General features: G+C 34.5%; 1 protein-coding gene across 10 annotated transcripts in view; it reads left to right on the plus strand.

Annotated features, from left to right (window-relative positions):
* Positions 1-14,508, plus strand: part of LOC126849941 (dystrophin-like) — a 392,976-nt gene that overhangs the window by 319,754 nt on the left and 58,714 nt on the right. For all 10 annotated transcript variants that reach the window (XM_050592384.1, XM_050592380.1, XM_050592375.1 and 7 more), the window contains 2 exons: positions 5,026-5,170; positions 11,088-11,211. In XM_050592384.1, coding sequence (XP_050448341.1) covers positions 5,026-5,170; positions 11,088-11,211 — 269 coding nt within the window. The remainder of the gene's footprint in view (positions 1-5,025; positions 5,171-11,087; positions 11,212-14,508) is intronic.

The following is a 14,508-nucleotide window of genomic DNA, read 5'->3' on the forward strand; positions in this document are numbered from 1 at the left end:
AGAAAAATAATTTTCCAACAATCCGTTTATATGCCCGCTTTATTTTCATTTCAAATCTCTTTTCGATAACGAATTGCTTCGAATCCATCATTTCTATCATTTGTTAAATAATTCACATTTATAGCCAAATCTCACGTAAAGCTCAAAAAAATCTAGTGATTTTTGTCCGGTCGTTTTCTTAACGCATTTGACAATGCGATTTAAATATTTAAAAGCATCAGAATTCCGACGGAATTAGCGTCGCAAACATTTTATGACTCTGACTTATCCCAAATCCTTAAGTCATCAATGCAACGTTTCTACATTTCCGACGCGTATGCGTCTCACCGTTTCAATTATCCTTAATCTCTGGCTGTGTACGCTAAATCGGGCAATCTCGCTTAATCAAAAGTTTTGCCGGCGTTTTATGCCTCGCAACGCTTGCCATCTAATTCTCTATGTGTTTTGTTCCTTTTTGAATTTATTTCGTAATAACGACGAACTCGAATTATTATATCGCGCTCTTGCATTCGCGCAATCAAATTTTCCGCAAACTTTGGTGAACGCATTATTGTACGTCTCTCATTATGCGAGCGAAAAAAAAACATACCGCCGTTATCTCTTTGTTGCAATATTGATTTCCTATTATTATAGAATTTCGTTATCATATTTTTTTTTTTTTTGCAAAAATCGTATTGTTGCGATTTTCACGAGGAAGAGAAAAGGTTTTGTTGAAAATATTTTACTAAATATTTGATACATATTCATTTATATAATTATATTAAAATTGACAATATATCTTCGATTACGCGTTTTTCCAATACGAAATATTTTTGCGTAAATCAAATTATCTCCATTCCATTATTTTGTTCCTTTACGAGAAGGGAAACATTCACTTTTCGTCTCGAGTACGTAGTCATATACGGAAAATAACTATCGTACTAAAGGACTTTTTATTACTCGGCAAACAATTGCATTGTCGTCACGCGTAACTTTATCAATAAAATCTTAATGTTAGAACATTGTTCATGATTTATTTACTTGAGGCTACGACGGGACTTTATTGAGTGAGTGCGAGATACGTGACATTTCTTCGGCAGCTTTTTTATAGCCGCCCAAGAAATTTCTTGGTGATTTATTTTACATCGGCCTGGCACGTCGTAAAGATCGCTCGCTTGCAGGGCAATGTTCGTTCGCCAACAGGGCGACAGAGTAGCACCACTTACTGAACATTCAATTGAAATGCGATCGCACGAACGAGAAGTATATCTCTTTTTTTCGCGAGTAGAGGCTCCCCTCTGTTTCTGGCAGCCGGACGACGAGCGAAAATAAATGTTCCGCCAATTCCGCTTTCGTGACCGTGAGTAAATTCCATTACTGACATAGGTCCGACATACCGACATACATCCTATTAATTACATGGACCTCGCTTTTTCTCAATTACACGACGATAAATCGCCGGTATCTATATATGAGCAGTGATTAATTAAAATTAATAATTTCCAGACGCGCGAATATAATGATGAATCTTGATGAGTATGCGATGAAATAAAAAAATTAGTTTGTTCTGTGAGAAAAAAATATTATAAAGTAAAAAAATATACATAAAACGCGTAAAAAATAAAATAATATTTAAATTGCTTAATTTAATATATATATATATAAAATTTTGTATTTAATTTTGCTCTTTCTTTTTCCTTTTCTCTAAATATTATTTATCACAATCTTAATTAATTTAATTTTCTATATCAAATTTATTCAAGATTCTACTTGCGATAAAATGCTTTCCTTTTTATTGTTTGTGGGAAAAAAATAAAAGAAAAAAAGGAAGAATACAAAATTGAAACTCTTTCGTCCCATATCATCGTATAAACATGTAATATTTTTATTAATATTTTTATTAAAATAATATTTCATCTTTAATTCTTAATTCTAATTAAAGATGCAATTCTACAAACTAATTTATTTTATAGAGATATCTCCGTTCTATTAAATCCGAATATAAAAAGCCAATATCTTCGAAAAGCATAAGTCACTATTCCGCAAATTAATTTTCTTCACGTCACTGCGTCGAGCGAATAAATTTCTCGAGCAAGCATCAGTTCGCTACACTCAGAGTGAGAGAAGTTTATTCCCGCGATTCGTCGGAGCGATGAGGACGATTTCTTTCGGTAACCCCGGTACCACCATCCATCGCGCGAAATATCCTTACGCCCTTATCTCCCTGGGAGAAAGGTGCAATACCATTCGACGTGAGTGTGTGTGTGTGTGTGCCTGTGTACGTACACGTACAATGTGCCTGTACGCGCGCTCGAATCGCAAAAGTACGCGGAATTTCGCGAAGCTCTCATCGACGTTACAATAACCGCAATATATCCGAACGCGGAGCTGTTTCTTTGCGATACGACGAGAACGACGACGACGCCGGGATCTCTCCGAGAGGAGAAAAGTTAAGGGGACAGGGAGGAATTGTTGGATGCGACCTAGTAAGTGGGTGCCCTCACCGGTGGTGGGTGCAACAATGGCGAAATATAAATCTAAATCCCAACCGCCATCCTTCCTGCTCTCCTTTCACCCGCGTATCTCTACGACACCTTTATCTTCCTTTTTCGTCTATTCCCGCGAACCTCCTACCGGCGACGATGCTTTCCCGGTAGTCGGTGTGCCTGGGTCTTTATCCTCCTCGCCCGAGAATTTCTCTCCCGCTATTCAAAACCCCTGGTCTCTCTTTCGCGCTTCCTACCTCTTTATACCGTTCTCATACTGTACCTCTGTCTTCCGCTTTTAATTCGCCTTACGCAGCAGGGGCTTCTTTATTCCTCGGACCACTTTGGATTTTATCCGCGTACAAGTCGTTCCAACAAGATAATGGCCGAGTTAAACAGGAAATAAAGTAAGAGGGAATATATCGCGAATGTTACTTTTTTTCTATATTCTCTATATAAAACGCATTTCTATTACACATTTATAGAGATTTTACGAGATTACTTTTATAAATTTTTTATTAAGAGGAGAACAAATTATAACTTTATTATAATTATTTATAATTAATATTTAATTATAACTTTTTTTTTGCCCGATGTCATTTACGTAATAATGGGAATCGCGCGTAATAAAAGAATTACAAAGATCAAATCAGTCATCTCTCAATTTTTTTTTTTTTTTTTAGTATTACAATAAAATGAGGATTTGTCGACATCCCTGTTATAATTTTTTGCCAGTATTATATTCTCGTTATTGCTATTATATATATTGTAAGATTTATATGTACATAGACCCGCGAGACCACTGTCTGGGATACGAGATCGTCTCCTAATTTTTCTCTTTTGACTTATCCTCCATATCTGTCTTATTCGTTGCTCTAACCCCTTTTGCTTCAGTTTCTTTCTCCCAACGGTACATATCACGAGTACTCATTCTCCTTGAGACCATTTCCTTCGTATATATATTCAGCTTTTCGCGCTCCCACGCCTTTCAGTGATTTCCCACCGGTCTTTCATTTTATTTCATGCCCTTCGGCCACTCTCTCGTCCAGTGGTATTTATTTACTATTAACAAAATACGTGGGTATTATACATATATATATATATATATATATATATCTTATCGCTCATTTCAATATTTATCCTTCATTCATTTTTGTCGACTTACCTCACACCACGTTCGTCGTATCCCTCGGAAATTTTGTCCGCTGCAAATTTCGCCATTTGCATATTTTCCCTCTTATCTCCTCCATTAAAGTATCTTCCTGATCTAATTTTTCTACGCTCTTGCGTTTTTTGTCTGAAATTATTCCGAGATGTTCAATCTACTTCTTTGTCTTAACCAACTTTATTCTGACGAAGCATCCCTCTTATCCCCCTTTTGCACTTATCAAGGATCCGTTCTCCATTCATTCATATCCCTTGATCTTGTCGTCTTGAGCTCCCATCCTTTTATTTTTCTCACTCGAGCCGTTTCTTCTCTACCTTATTGTCCCTACTTGTCTCCTTTCAAAGTCGGGTTTGCACATGGGCGCTTTCCCGCACCGTTCGCATCGTTTTTCCCGTATTTTTTCAATTTGCCTGAAATCGTTTTCTTTCTTGGCGTCGTGATCGGCTTTAGCATCGGTTTCCTTTTTCCGGTCGCTTTTCTTTTCGGTAGCGCGCACGGCTTACTTCGTCGCGTCGACGCTCGAAATGCTCGTCCGTTTTAATTTTCTCGGCACTCTTTTGCTTCCTATATTTACTTGCTTTACTCCAACGTTTTATCCGCAAGCATACTCCATCTCTGCTCTCGCACTTTTTCAAATTTCTGTTTGTCGATTTACGCTTTTCCGAGAGTAAAGTCATCGTCATCCTTTTCTCTCCTTCCACCATATCGGGATGTCTTACATTCAATTCGCTCTTTCCAATCACTTTGAGTCTTGATCCACTTATCTCAAGTAATCTATCCATTGCGCTTATCTATTTTTTTTCATCGCTATTTTATTTTCACATCATTGTTCCTCTCTTCTCATTCATCGCTCGATGTTTCTTTTGGCGCCAGCAACATCAAGGCTTTACATTTTTTCTTTTCTCATCCATTTCGCCGCTCTGCTTTACTAGTCTCTTTTCTTTATTCTATCTCGACTACCTGTCTGTCCTCAACAAATATATACTTTTTTTTTACTTCTAGATAAATATGTAAGATAGCATCTACGAATCTGTTAGAATGTGTATATCCATCATTTTGAGACATAACTTTTTGTCTGATTTTGATTATTATCACAAAAGTCCAACGTGTTATTGACGCAAACTAATTTTTCGATACTTGATTAATGCTTTATCACTCTCATTTATTTTAAATAACTGATTTTGTAACTTGCGAACTGGATATCTCGATATTAATTTTACCGATACCTAACAGAATCTTGCATGCGTGTATATTCGTATTTGTATTACGTTCAAAATAAATATGTAGGGAATAGCGATATTTTTTTTTTTTAACGTTTGTGAATATAAATATTTAGGATTTGATATAGAATAGTAGTTATATAAAGCACGTATATTCTTTTTTTCCGTGCAGAAATCGTTTGGAAAGCAACACGGAGCACTGGAACGCTTTGCTGCTATCATTGCGCGAACTCATTGAATGGGTGATAAGGAAAGACACAGAGCTCACCGGCTTGGGACCCGTTTGCGGCGACGTGGCTGCGCTACAAAAACAACAGGTAAGTTGCCAAATGTTGTTTCGCGCATAGATTACTTTGGGTTGAGTTTCGTCGAATCTCGGTTAGTTCACGTAAACCTAGTAGAAGTACGCGAACTTTACTTTCTCCTCAGCGCTCGCGTATTCATTATCTTCGAAAGACGAGCGTACTCCATTCAGTATCTTTAGCTCAAAAGCATCAATTTCGAACTTTAATATCCAAGTCAAATTATCTGAATATGACTTATGTACCTAAAATACCGATTTCGCCTAGTCATCCTTTGAGAGGTTTGCGAGTTTCTGCCTCGGAAACTGTATAGACGAGTAGAATGTAATTAAGCGTAAGCTTATGTACTATCAAGCGAGTGTTCAACTGTCTCTTTGAAACGCGGCAGCTAGCTCATGCAGAATGAATGTTTACGTATTCTCACCACGTATGCGTGTCAAGCTTCATGGAAATGTTCGTCTCAATTACTACGTATTGTCACATCAATTGTTGGTTACACGCTTTTTAGTTGAATTCATTCAGTCAATTTTACTTAATTAAATTTATATTCTCGGTTCGCTAAATTTTCTTTAATAGAAATGTATAGTCTATTTATTTTAAAGAAATCTTTGAACGATATTGTCTTATCTCTCTCTTATATTAAAATCATTTTTTGTGTACTCTCTAAATTATAGGCATGTATTAGTGTTCTATTTAAAACGAAATTAACATCGATAATATGGTAGCATAGTCTGATAAATAATTCATTTCACTCTCTCGAACTTAATTAATTATTTTAAAAATTAAACATGCTCGTCTACAAAATTCGTGGACGTATCTGTTAATATTCATAGATGCAACCGTGTTAATTTATGCGAGTATCATTTGCGCGATAGTGTACAAAGGCACACTAGTAGTTTGAATTAATCCAGATTAGAACGCGCGTGTTGCCGGCAGAAGCGTCTGTATCATATATATATATATATATAGATAGCGAGTCCGAGTGTACGTAGGTGATAAGCTGCATGTCCCTCGACCAGCTCCTCCATGTCATCGTGCGGCTAGATCTGCGTATGTATTTGTCACTTGCGTCGTATAATACAGGAAATTGCTATCGATTATCCTTAGTTGCTCAAGCGAAAGCATAAAGTGCTCAACCGATTCTATACACTCATATTCGATTGGCGCAATTCGCACATTTCTCCCGCAAATTTGCTTCGAGACATAACACGAAAATGATATTAATTTATCGCGATTATTAGAAGAACAGATAAATATACTTGAATAATACACATTTTTGCACTTATCAATTTAAACGGAAAAAGTAGAAAGTTTTAACAGTGGAGCCTTTAGTTGAGATATTGATTTTTTTTTCTTTTTAGTATCTTATATATATTATGAGAATTAAATTTTATAATAATAAATTATATTTAAATTATATAATAACGAGAGATAAATAATACAATTAAATTATAAATCATATCATTTAATATTCTGACAAAAAACAAAATGATAGATAAAATTCTATTTGACAGCGTATTATCCATGAAAATATTATAAATATCGAAAAATCTATTTTTTTGCGCAGTATTCCATCGCAATGCGAAAAATTTAAATGTTTCGTTTTCGAGAGTCGTTTCGCAGATTTGCGAAAATGTTGCAATCGCATTGCTCAGAGTTTGCCCCACCGCAGTTTCTACGTGCGTTCTCGGCATTCCTTCAAGTACAGAATTCAACTCTCGCACTGCAACACCCGACCATCGTGTACTAGCAATTGTTTCCTAACGTAATTGTTTATCCAGACTTCTCTCCAGTAGATCCAATTAAGATCACTTCTCCGACACCTCAAACGTTTAATCTCTTCAATTCTCAACTGTTTTTCTTTTTTTCTTTTTTTTTCATATTCATTAGCGAAATAACGTGGCAATTTAAATGAACGACGTTCATGTAATTATCATCGACGAGATTGTCGCGAGATTATCGCTGCGGTTTTGAAATTTGATGCGCCATCGGGAAATTGCGGTTAATATGAATCGATCATACGCAGATTCAATTTAAATGACTTGCCATTAATTAATAAATCCTACCCTCATGCATATGCATTGATTTTAAATAATTTCGCAAATATTCTAAATACGTGTATACCCGTGTGAAATTCTGAAACGTTTACTTGCGAGCGATTTTAATTATGCGTTGTTGATTTCATTAACGTTTGACGGCGGAGACACGGCCCTTTTCTCGGCTGATTAAGCCACGCTCGCTCGCAATATTGAGATATTACCTTTATCCATGTTTTCTGTAATTAAATGTGCCTTAAGTGAATTAACGGATACATGTGTAACAATGACAATGACAATGACAACTGTGTCGCGGTCAGAAGCTATTGAGTTTTGCAGTCGTCGAAAAGTATTCGAAGAATTGTTTTCATTTCTATCACAATAATTATTTTATCATAAAAAGTGTATTTTATCGTAAAAAAATCGTTTTATGAAATAAATTACTTGAAGTTTTTCACGTCAATTTTTACGTTAATTTTTATTTCATATTTCTAGGAGTCCAGCGAAACTGTCATTGTGTAAATTGAATTTTGCAATAAACCAGCACACACGCAAGATCTTGAATTTTTATAAATACGTTCGCAAAACTTTTGCATTAAAGCGACTCGCAATAGCAAAGCGGTTTCATTCGTTCGATCGGACACAAAACTGCCGCATTGAAACGACGCCCATCTCGGTCTCGAAGTCTCGAAACGAGCGCGTAATTAAAAGAGCGTTTATTGCGTCCACGCAATCGGAATGAAAGCCGATCGAGCGCGCAGTTTTAGTTTCGCCCCCGCAACGACGATGTAACGAGCGCCGACGGTCGTTTCTCTTACGCGAACCGCCCTGAAAAATTCTATTCGTTGGCCGAGCGAGCGCGCGGATCGATATTCCGACTCGTCGCGTAAACTCGCGCGTCTGTAAACGGCGTCGTTACATCCGGCGACGAACGCGCCTGCATTTTATACGTCTTTCGCGTGCGCACAATTTGCGAATCAAAACCACCACGCGATATGCATGAGCCTACGCCATGCATCGATCGAGGAATTGTATCGATCCGCGGCACGTCGCCATGGATTTTAATTTCGCGACGAAACTGCCTGGACCGCGTGCGCTGAGAGCCTACGTATCTTTTAACGGGGACGCTCATGCTCGTTTTTCGTCAAGCCCATTTTTACCCCGTACATCTACGATTGATATTTTTGTTTCTGGCCTTGCCACGTCGGAATTTTTCGCCCTCCGTAAACGCGAGAACGGAAGTTATTTTTCGCGTTTGGAAGTTATTTTTCGGAGGAGCACTTTAGTCGAGTATCAACTCTCGGAATTTATGCCGGTGTGTTTCTTTCGGCTTGGGAAAGCCCGGATCTCCCACCGCAGCAGCGTTATCCCAAATGTTTACGGAGAGGTCTGTCGACGCTCGTGGATCGTGAAACATTTAACATTGTCCGACGGACAATAGCATCGGTACAGAATTCGTCTGCGTGGATAAATAAAAAATTTTTTAAAAATTTTATTGAAAAAAAATCTATTTGCAGGATGATTATGAGCTCTATCTTTTTAATTTGCAATTAATCAGTCAACTGATCATTCAGTTAAAAAATTTTTTTTTTTTTTTTGGTTACATTGTACATATAAAACAGAGAGTTATTTTTTTCTCCATAGAATTTTATAATGCATTTAATAATTTGATGCGTTGAAACAATTTTATTATTAGTTACAGCATGCGTGTATAAAATGATAAGAGAACGAGCACAGTTTTATTCTATGATAAAATTGTTCTGAAATTAAATTGTTAGTTGTGTAAATATTTCCCTTTTTTTTTCTCGTCTTGCATCGCGCATATTAAATATGGGACAAAGGGCTTTCTTTTTCTGTGGAACGTAAATAATAAAATGGTTTTGAAATAATTCATCTCTTTTCAGTATGATAATAAACGGACTACAGTTAAAGGAGATTCTTATTGTCAGATGCGCATACATTATTGAGATACACATCAGTGCATTGTTGCCGTACATATCTTATAATTAACCTCTCGTAACACGATAACCGCATTGATAAGAAAACTCATCTTGCTGCGAGCAATTAGAAAATGTTCAACTATCTAATTGAACGAATAGTTCTAATTTAGCCGCTCCAATTTCTTTATTAACGCCTTGACTAACGGCTAAATGTCATACGTAAATATTCATGCAATTTGCAATCAGAATATAAATATTTGTGACTAAAACGCGGGTAATTTATTTAGCAGGAATTTTAATTCTTTAACAAAAACAATAACATGTTTTGTATAAAAGATACATGATTTACATGTAATTACGAGTGATCTATTTTTTATAAGAAAGGCCTTGGAAGAGAAATCTGTACAATGAGAATTACGAGAGAGCAAGAAAAAAATAAAGAATAAACACGCAATGAGATTTCTATCACTCACCGCGCGCTGCGCCATCAGTCTTCGAAATGGGAAGCGAAGAAAGAAAATAAGAAAGATATAAGAATGATTAATGACCAGTATATCATGAAATCTGTGTTCTGCAGAACACCAATTTAACCAATTTATTTAATAGTATATTTTTCTTCTGGCAGATTATATCTCTTCTTCAAAATTTATCTCGCCGATTTCCAATTACTATTAACAAACAAGCAATGATAAATAGCTAACGATTATAATAATTTAAATCACGAAATAGTTGTTTTGTATGTTACATTTATAAACACAAATTTACAAAATGACATTAGATTGAAAGAAATTATATACGTCTTTATTTGTTGTGAAATATTTCGTATCATATTATTATTTTTCCAATCGGTTTGTTAAAGTATGGATAGATCTGCACTGCTAAAGAAATATGTGTGATTTCATTCTTAAAAAAAAACAATTGTTTTTCACCAGCGATTGATGCAACGCCCACTGTGCGGTTTGCGTTAAAACGCCAAAAAAAAAAAATCGTGCAAAATAATATTGATGCAAGATTGAAAAACAGAATGTTAAATCATTTAATTTATTTTGGGTATACGTTAAATATAACTACGAAGATATACAAATACCAAATGCAAAATTAATTACAAGCATCAATTATTTCATTGGTTAATGTAAAGCGACCTTGAAAATAATCTCCTTAAAAAAACTCGAGCAACCTCGACAGTTAAAAACGGTTCTTCTCACTCCGCATTCGTTTCACTTGCGATGAATTTCCTTCTCGTAGCGACGTAAAAAAAAAAAAGACGAAAACTAGATGAACATGTCGTCTGGGCTGTCGTCTTTCGACGCGCAGAAAGAAACTCGTGGCGTCTTGCCCGCAGCAAATCCTTAACCTCACGAACGACGAGAAATAATCTCGTTAACTAGCAGGCGTGCAATATCGTAAGAGTGCCTTTTTATCCACTCGACTTTTTTTTCTCGCCGACTGCAGTGGGCTAATTTTCAAGCCCGCTGTAGCATCTCATCAACCGCAATTATGAATACACATGTTGATGTTCCTGCGACACACTAGTGTTTGATGTTATAATATTTACATCATAAAAATGTAATGTAAAAACATTTTATTTAATTTTTTAATTTTCTTATCGTATTATTTCGTTATATTACAAGATATAATATATTTAAAGATTTGTAGAGAATGTAATAAATATATTTATATTTTTTTTTATTAATTGCTTTGCTTATTAGATTAATTGATTTACTAGAGTTTGCAAATAATACTGTCAAAGTAATGTAACGATGTTCATCGACGTCAGTTTCAAGCTATCTTATTTGTCGCAGTCAACAGACGAATTTAATCGAGGCAGAGTTGATTTTTTAAAGCCTCTTTGGCGACGAAGAGTTGATTCGTCAAGGGAAAACCTGGCACTGCACCAGACACCGATGCTCCTTGTCTCGTTATTTTTGTTTCACGATTTACGTTTCTCCTTCACAGGACGACCATCGTGGCTTCAGGAGACAGCTGGAGGACAAACGACCAGTCGTGGAGAACAATTTGCTGAGCGGCCGCCAGTACATCGCCAATGAGCCTCCGCTGTCCGACACATCGGACTCCGAAGGTACGTGAATTATGAATTATATATAAATCATGATCTAACAATTTTTCTTTTATTATGACAAGCAATTTTTAATAATATATTAACACACGTAATAGTATCTTATAAAAATATTGCACGTGTAAAAGCCAGATTATTAATTCTTTTATGGTACACATAATATACTATTTTACGAATAGAAAATCTTTTTCATAATAATAAAAATATTCAAAATATAATAAAAGTACTCAATATATAGTTTTTTTGCGATTTAATTTTTTAAAATCACTTTCGTGTTATGAAAATATTGTAAAAAAAGCTTCGAAAGCGCTTTACGAATAAATATCTCGCGAAAGAACAAAGAATATCGGCCAAGTATATTCATCATTAGTTCCGTGAAACCACCTCATAACGCAAGACTGAATTTGCCGATAGTGCTCAGTAATTAAGAGCGGTAGTGCGCCTTTCAATCTCATCAATTCGCGCTTTTATTCTTGCATTCGTAATTTTTCGTACCAATTACCGAAGGCAAAAACCTCGAGTATCCCAGCCTATCTCGCAAGTCTATCGGTTTGGAAGAGAACACAGGATTTTCTCTCTCTTTGTTTCTGACGCCGTTTGATTTAATTAACGAATTGTTACCTGCCGCCATTCTCCTTCCGTTAGTATTCTCAGTGACGTTATTTTTAATCTGTACGATGAGACGCTTATCAATCCGCTGTATTTGAAATTTTTATTGTATTTTTTTTATAATGGTGTAAAAAATTTGGGAAGTGTAACAAAATTATTTAAACAATTAAAAGAAAATTTCTTGTGTATTTCTTTTCTGAAACTATTGTTACGATATTTTAGTGAAATTAATAAAATCTTAGATGCACTACATTTGTCATAAATATGAGAAATTTTATTTTATTTTTCTTTTTCTCTACGTAAACTTGTGATTGTATTTTAATAACTCACATCTTTATGAGTTTCCGCATTAGTTGAAAATTTCGTGAAAAGAAGCGAAAATCGACTACTAATTGTGTATATTCTGTGTTGTCCAGATTGTGGAAGGTTTCTGACAAATATTTTGCTCTCTCTCTCTCTTTTTTTTTTCCTTTCTCGGCCTAACTCGCGAGACCAGAAACGAGCTTCATTCTTTATGTCGTTCCCTTTTCAAGCATAACAAGGGAAAGGAACGCGTAACTGCGATGCCTTGAATATTTTACGTAATCCTATCGAGCTATCGAAAAACGCGGATATTAAAAAATAAAAAAGACAGATATTTCTGATGTGAAATTATGTTTTACTTTATAGAATTTAATTTATGAATTCATAGATAAGAATAATAATATTTTTTTTTTCCATTGTATATATTAAAGTGAATGACGTTGTATGTATTAACGTGAAGATTTTTATAGAATGACGTAATATAGTTACACAAGTATCTTTTATATAACCATACTTTATATACCATTATAAACAATTTTCTTCTTACATAGTATCGCGTAGTATCACTTCAAGTATTCGACTCGTAGATAAAACTTCTGGCAGATACTGTTAACGCGAATTTATCGGGAACCGATATGAAACGTTTCTAACCAGTTACAGGCGTACACTTTTCGTTCTGTATCAGCAATTCTGAAATTTAGACGAGATGTTTTATTCATATTACGCCATCTCTGATTGAATAGAAACAGGAAAAATGAAGTAAGGCACTAAATAATACATCGAAGTGAATCAGATTTCTTTGATTCGTTGAAAATCGAACGTGGGGGATTTTATTTAAAATTATTTTAGTTTTTTTTTTTTCGATACACTGCAAGTTAAATCTTATATGAAGAGTAATATACATTTAATGTAACATAAATTTTTTTAGTTTTATAATTATTTCTATTTGTGCGTGTGTGCTTTTTATCACACAAATCAAATATTTTCCAATAAAATCTACAAATCTCTGTGGCTTAATATAAAAAAAAATAAGCATTATAATTACCAATATTAATTTGCATGCATTTTGAGAATCTCATCCTTAGCCTTATATATAATAAAAATATACAACTATATTTATATCCTTTCTTTAATCTAATATATCAATACATATCTGTCTCAGTTTATATTTCTCATATGTATGCTATTTATTTTTATATAAAAATTGTACACTATAATTGATGCTTTTATTTAATTTTCGTGACATAGCGAGTGTTTACATTACGTTGATTAAAAAAAGAAATTATTGTGGCTAAGTAAACTTAATTTTGTCGCGAACCATGTGGGATTTTCAATCGAATTACAACTATCGTAGTACTACACCGATGGAAGACTGCGCTTTTAGAAGAGAAGAGAGTCCCCGAGAGGGATTGAAAACTTGTAGGACTTGTTAAAGTCCCAGAGGAAGGTACGACACAGTCTGGCGTATATACGTATTCTTCTTCCAATTGCTATTCCAAGTAATTAGTCAATAAGAGATACTTATCATTGCTCGTTATTAAATGCGATTGTTACGCAGCAAACTCGGGTTTTTTTTTTATCCCGAAAAAGTTGTAAAGTTTTTATTGCAATATAACTTGTTTAAATCTATTACGTTTAAATGATTGACTCTTTCGAAATTAATTATAAGCGCGGATTTAAACGATATTTTTATTGCAATTTTATATGCTTTTTAATAAGAAGAAAGAATTTATAGATTATTAATAAAGTGTTAAATTAATAAAGTGCTTAATTAATATAAAAAAGAAATGGTTCTTGAAAAAAATCAATCTTTAAAAATTTTATTTAATATATTTTGAATTTTTAACACACACGCGAATCGACGTGATTGAAATTATCGTCAGAATATCGCGTGATTGATCGTCAAATATCGAAATAGCCAAATGACGATAATTTAAGTAAGTTTTGATCAAAAGTTCATTAGTCTCCGTCAAAATGAGATTTAATTACTGTGGAAATATATTCGTGCAAACACGCTCACTAATGCTATTGTCGTCAAACTATATTCAGTGCCAGATTGTATATATTATGGGATTAATTTGTAGAGTCAATAATTGATACTGTCCGATTAAGAATATATATATATATATATATGTAGATTTTTAATCTGTGCAAAATATTCCGTGTGAAAAGACTTGAATGAATTAAAATGATATCTCAAAAAGAAGTTTTGTCATTTTATTATTTTTTGTTATTATTTATTTGTTATTAGAAGTTTTATTTAACTATATCTACAATATATAAAATGCAATTTGCTTATCGCCTCCAATCGTTATTCAGACGACGAGTAATCTCGATGTATCGCTTCATCTACACGAACGGCTACGTTGGATGCCGCGGTTTTCAGGG

Source organism: Cataglyphis hispanica, chromosome 5, assembly GCF_021464435.1.
Source record: "Cataglyphis hispanica isolate Lineage 1 chromosome 5, ULB_Chis1_1.0, whole genome shotgun sequence".
Classification (NCBI taxonomy): Eukaryota; Metazoa; Arthropoda; class Insecta; order Hymenoptera; family Formicidae; genus Cataglyphis; species Cataglyphis hispanica.